Below are 6,066 nucleotides of genomic sequence, written 5' to 3' on the forward strand. Positions count from 1 at the left end.
TAAATTTATATCAAATTCATAATTTGAAAAATTGAATTGAATCTAAAAAATGTTCCAACCAATTCACGAACAGCCAAGTTTTATGTTTTGAAATTTTTTGATTAGTACACTCACAGAAAAGGAAAAAAGGAAAAAAAACTAGCCGGCCCGGCCCAATAATTCTAAAAGGCCTGGCCCAACTCGCCAAGATCCTGAACCCGGACAATTTTTATTTTTATTTTGATTTCTTTTGAACACCACCTTTCCTTCTCTGTTGAATCATAGAAACGACGACTTTTTCCTCGACCTCCAGTCTCCGGCGAGATTTCAAGACTCTTCAACTTGACCGAATTTCTGAGATTTCACTATTCATTCTTCATCGCCTTCTTCCGCCGCTGCTTTTTTGTGCCTTTTTCATTTTCTCTTCCAGGTACACTCTTCTAGTTTTGATCTGGATTATTGGGATTCAATTCATGCTTTTAATGGCTTCCGTCGCTGATTATATGGGAGTCCGTTAGATTATTATGTATATTCATTCTACCTCTGATTGAAGGAAACAAGAATTCGTATATAGCGAGTAATTGTTTTCATTGGATTGAAATGAATCATTTAGGATTGAAGTTCTTGTTAGGTTTAGTCGAAAAAAATAAGAAAAATCCTACCCCATTTCTCTCCTTCGATCTCTTCTCTGTCTCATTCTTCCTCCCTCTTGCCCAGACCACGAACAGATCTGAGACCCACGTCCACAGCCATGGACGCACGAACGTTCGGCTCTCTACGAGTTGAGTAAATAGTTGAAGTTTAGTTGGTTTTAATGACTCCTGTTTTAATTAAGTATGAAAATTTAGTATACTCCCTAATTTAGGCTGAAATTTGGGGTCATTACATTGACAATCATGTGAAAATTATATAATTTTTATCTTCCTCTTGATGTCTTTTTAATGTATTTGATTATTGATTTCAAAGGTGGCTTGATTTACTTGAAATTTGAAGACTGCATTCCTGATATTCGTTGTCATGGCATCTAGACGGAATGTTCGCTACCGCTCCCTTGCCACTGATGATAACGATCTTGATTCAGAGGGAAGTCCATATGATCCTCGCTTTTACTATACACCAAAAGCTTTTGACAAGATCCCCTGGAAATCCATCGCTCTTGCTATCTTCCTGTTAGTTCTTGGAATATTACTTCTCTTTCTATCATATTTCGTATTAACCGGTCACATGGCAGGAGAGAAATCACAAGCTTATGGTCTTTTAGCTTTGGGGTTTCTTACATTCCTCCCAGGTATTGATGAAATTTTCTGTTTCGTAATTTCTCAAATGCATTTCTTTGTCATTTATTTTCATTGTAGGCAAAATGTATTCATTTCGCTTTTGTTTGTTTTTGAAATTATTACATACGATATGCCCTTGGTGTTCCAACATGAGCTTGAGGTGGTTCAAATTCCCATATAAAGACCTGGTGTATTAGGCATCTCTATTGACCTGTATTGATGATGGTAATGATTTGGTTTTAACAGTCAAAGAAGAAGATGTATTCCACTGGCTTCATGGTCACGTTTAATAATGATAGAATATAGAAAGAGGGAAATTCGGGCCAAAGGAATTATGCATACACTCCAATTGGCAAAGTCGATGGTTGGAGGAGATTTTACTAAAAATTATGATTAGTCCTTTAGTGGGAAGCTTGATAGATGATCAGTCCTTTAGTAGGAAGCTTGATAGTTGAAAGTATATTATATTTCCACAATGAAAGTCTGTGTCAAGAAAATTTCTAACATAGGGACCACTGTTAATTTTATTTTGGTTCATACATCTCATGAACTGTGGTACTTGCTTCTCCCATCCTGTCTAGGTCTTGGACATTCTAGTTCCTACAATTGTGATCCTTATTTTTTTTTTCTTCTTTTTCTTTACATAATGCCAAATGTATCTAGAAATCTAAAAAGGAGTGTAAATCAAAGTTTTGTTATCATTCAATAATCAGTAGAAGTGCCGTCCAAGAAGTTTGATAATCAGAGCAACTTTTGCTTTGTTGATGCAGGCTTTTATGAGACTAGGATTGCATATTATGCATGGAGAGGAGCCAATGGATATCGCTTTGCATCCATTCCCGATTACTAAGGCGTTCCTATCTCAATGGTGCATCTTGTCCCATCTCTCTTTCAATGTAAAACTGTCATATAAAGTCAGAAAAATGGTTTGTACAGAATTACGTCTCTCTGAGATTGTAACGTATTGGTCCTTTGTTTCTCATTCATAGGTTGTGTAGAGTTAGAAAAATGAACATGATGTAGTTTTTTAATTCATTAACTTGACAAGTCTTGTAGCTAAATGCAAAACTCTCATGTCGATGCAAAAACTTTATGTAGAATTTGAAGTTTCTCTGTAGTACATTGTGTAGAAGAAAACATTGTTTCGTAACTAGAGACTAGACTAATCTTTAGTTGCAGCTGCTGATGCTTTTGTGGATCTCAAAAGCTTGACTGGCTATGCGAAAGGAAGCTTTAACCTTTTTCTTGAGTGATAGAAAGATTTTTTAGAAAGATTTTTTTTTTGGACAGATTTAAATTTTTGATTCATGAAATTTGAATTTGGTTGCATCTCAGTCCTTGACTTTTCAAACTCGATATTAACTCCTGAAGTTTGAGTTTAGTAGCATTTTAGTCTGTACCGTCAATTTTCTAGTTATTCTATTAAGGTTTTAAAAAGCCCTCAGGTGTAGGTTTGGCGTCTCGCCTTGAAAATGTGAGACTCACAAAATAATGCTGTCCTTCAAGCACATGCTTTTTGTGAAGCCCCAAGGGTCGAAGCGTTGGGCCTTGGGGCTTTTTATTACTTTTAAAAAATAGTAATAATTAAGGGCTTTCCCTCTTTATTAACTAAAAAAATAAAATTTACTAAGTTTAAATGCAATTCCCCCCTCCCCCTCCATTTTTCTACTTCAACTATACTTTCTCTTCTTAATGTAGTACTTATATATATATAGTGTGCCCCACATTGCGCCTTGCGCTTAAGTCCTAGAAGACTTGTGCTTTTCCGTGCCTTTAGCTTTAAAGAACATTGGCTATTGGTCATATTATTGTGTTCCTATTTGAGCACAAGCAAAAAAGCCAGTTGTGGATTGAAGAATTGTATTGTTCTATAGCATATTCTTGTTTTAGCAATGGACAAATTAAAAGTTTTGTTCACCTTGTCTTCAAATGGCTTGAAGGGGGATATCCCTATAATCTCTCATACTTGTATTAACGCTGATGGGAAGGCCAAAGCAAAGAACAATAATTCTTTGATTACACAAGGAGCCAAACCAAGGATTTATTTTATTTCATTTTAGAATCCTTATCTGCGTATTAACATCTTTTTGCACCAATTTGATTCAATTATGTTAGAAGATAGTATAGTCTATCTTTGGTATGTGAACATTCTTTGCTTACAGAAGAAGGGGATGTTAATTTAATATTTCAATGTAAGTGTGTGAACATAGGCTTCGAGTTGCTTTCTTGTGTCTTATTAAGTCAATTCCTTGCTTTTATTTTATCAAAGGTTTTTAAGTAGGGAAAATAAATTACATATTGGAAAAAAAAAAAAAACTCAGAACAAAGATCCCCCCTTTATATGTTTTTCAAGTTTTGTTTATTCAATGTTTTGAGATGATGCTTATTATCAATGTAACACAGAAAAAGACTGAAAATTAAGATGAAAATAACTTTCTGGTGGATAAAATATGAATTTAACAATACATCCCAATTGTTCTTCTCCATCAATCTGTAGATAGATCTATATGGTTAATTGTCAAATTATGAGTATATATATTTTAGACCTCAGCTTTTTATCTGGACAAAAAGAAAAAGGGGGAAAGAAATGGTCCCAAAACCCAATTTTTCTTTCAGGGTTTCTTGTTGATGATGGTGAAGGCAAAGAACTCAGTTAACAAAGCAAATGGGTGGAAGATCTAATGAACTCCAAATGGACAAGTCAACTTCACTGCTTGAAAAAGACTCAATTTCTGGTGAACAACTTTCTTCTTTATCTTCATCCATCGTCTTCACATACTCTTCTTCTAATTCTTCTTCTTCGTCTTCTTCTTCTTCTTCTTCTTCTTCAACCTTCTCCTCATCTGATCTTCTTCTGTCACATGCTTTTCTCAAGCTTGTTATCAGCTCAGAGTTTGTTCTTCCTCTCCCATTTTCACTTCCTTTCCCAAGCTTCAATTTTAAGCACTCTGGTATCCCATTAAATGCATACAGAGAAGCTGAAATCTTCCTCTCATATTTCATCCTTTTCATAGCTTCTCTTAGCATTGAGGATTGCTCATCTTCACTCCCTTCTCCTCCTTCCATTGCCTCACCAATCTCCTCTGCTATCTCAAATGGAGAGTAGTAACATGGTGGCCCAATGTCATCCAGGAAATGAAAATCCAAAACATTTGATTCTTCTTCGTCTTCTTGGACTATTTCATTTATTTCATCTCCCCCATTTGAGTATTTCATCTGAGTCATTCCCATCCACTTGCTGCTCTCCATTTCCCCACTATCAGATTCATCTTTCTCTGTCAAACATGACTCAAAACTTCTACTGATTTCTTCAATATTGGGATTAGTGGTGAAAACTTCTTGGTCATTGAGCAAATCACTTAGAACTCTGTCTGTGAAACATGTTGTTGTTGTTGGTGTTATTGTTGCTAACTCTTCTCTGTTTTGATGTTCATTTGAGTGTAGCATCCTCTCTTGAATTGGCTGATGTTTTTGTTCTTGCTGATTGTTTGGAAGATTATTGATGGAGGAGTTGTTTCTTGCATTAAGCCTTTGGATAAGCAAATTGGTTATCTTTGAAGGAAGGGCAGGTGATGAAGATGATAAAGGGGAGCAAGGCCAGAAGTTTGTTCTCGTGTTCGAACCACGGAGTAAACAAGCTGCCTCATCGTAAGCTCTAGCTGCTTCCTCTGCTGTGTCAAATGTCCCTAACCAGACTCTAATCTTTTGTATAGTGTCCTTGATCTCCGCCACCCATCGGCCCGATGGTCGTTGACGAACGCCAACAAATCGCTTTCGGGCCCTCCGAGCACCTCCGCCTAGTGCTGCTGCTGTTGCTGCCGCTTCCTTCACCATCTCATCCCAAGCCATAGCTCCTCCTTCACTTGAGCTCTTGTCTTCCACTACTTCAACAACCTTTCTCTTTCTTGCCATTTGGTTTGATTTTTGTGTTGGTTAATTGTCCTTCACTTCAAAAAGTTTGGATTGCTTGACTTCAGCTTGAGTTGGTTTAAGTGCATATTTATAAGGGAAGGGAAAGAAGAGAAGTATTATGGTGTGAGTAGGGAATTGAAATGGTCTTACATTAACTTTTGGTCTTACATTTTTGTTGTTTTTAAAATTGGCTTCATCTTGAAAAGCCACATGGCAGTGGAATCCAAAGTGCAAATTAAGTTCAAACCAAGTGAATTATATGACTCATTCAAAAAGGATTGTTTCTTTATAAGCTTAATTAATTTCTTACTTCACTCCAAATTAAACCAATTTTAATAATTAATTTTAAGTACTATTTCTTTATTTGTACTTGGAGAGAAGAAAGATCTTTTTAGCATCTAGAAGGCATAACTTTGAAATTATCATTTCAAAGAAAGAGATTATAATTAGTAACTCTATACTTTGTGCTTGTATTGTATTATTATTATGAGCTAAACTAGTTGGGTAACCTATGTAATAATGAATAAATAAAATACTTTGTTCTAATTTTGTCTTGATAGAGTTGGAGACTCTAGCACCTTTTACTATTTTGCATTGGCTAGTTATAGTTAAAGATGTAAGATGAGATTAAATTAGATTTTCTTTTTCGTTTATACCAATGTGATCAATATAATTTTAAATTGGTTTCACTAAATATTTATACTTAATTAAATATTATCAATAGTGTGAGTGTCGTTGATAAACAAAAGTAGGTTATTAGCGACGTATACTATGGAAACTATGTAAAACCTATTTAATTGTAAAGACATAAATGGTAAAACATTTCACGAGTAGAAATTCTTATTTATCCTACAAATTGATGCTACCATTAGAATGACTAAACAATAATTACCATGTA

General features: G+C 35.2%; 2 protein-coding genes across 2 annotated transcripts; one reads left to right on the forward strand and one right to left on the reverse strand.

Moving 5' to 3' along the window:
- The first annotated feature begins 221 nt into the window (after positions 1 to 221).
- Positions 222 to 2,373, forward strand: LOC120079374 (transmembrane protein (DUF872)). The gene is made up of 3 exons (XM_039033534.2): positions 222 to 409; positions 946 to 1,267; positions 2,027 to 2,373. Exons 2-3 carry the CDS (start codon positions 997 to 999, stop codon positions 2,104 to 2,106), a joined length of 351 nt encoding a protein of 116 aa, XP_038889462.1. The 5' UTR covers positions 222 to 409; positions 946 to 996; the 3' UTR covers positions 2,107 to 2,373.
- A 1,306-nt stretch (positions 2,374 to 3,679) lies between these two features.
- LOC120079372 (uncharacterized) lies at positions 3,680 to 5,318 on the reverse strand. The gene has a single exon (XM_039033533.2). It carries the CDS (start codon positions 5,166 to 5,168, stop codon positions 3,906 to 3,908), a length of 1,263 nt encoding a protein of 420 aa, XP_038889461.1. The 5' UTR covers positions 5,169 to 5,318; the 3' UTR covers positions 3,680 to 3,905.
- Between the last annotated feature and the right edge of the window lie 748 nt (positions 5,319 to 6,066).

The sequence above is a fragment of the Benincasa hispida genome, chromosome 6 (genome assembly GCF_027475165.1).
Source record: "Benincasa hispida cultivar pf3 chromosome 6, pf3_genome.v1.1, whole genome shotgun sequence".
Lineage (NCBI taxonomy): Eukaryota > Viridiplantae > Streptophyta > Magnoliopsida > Cucurbitales > Cucurbitaceae > Benincasa > Benincasa hispida.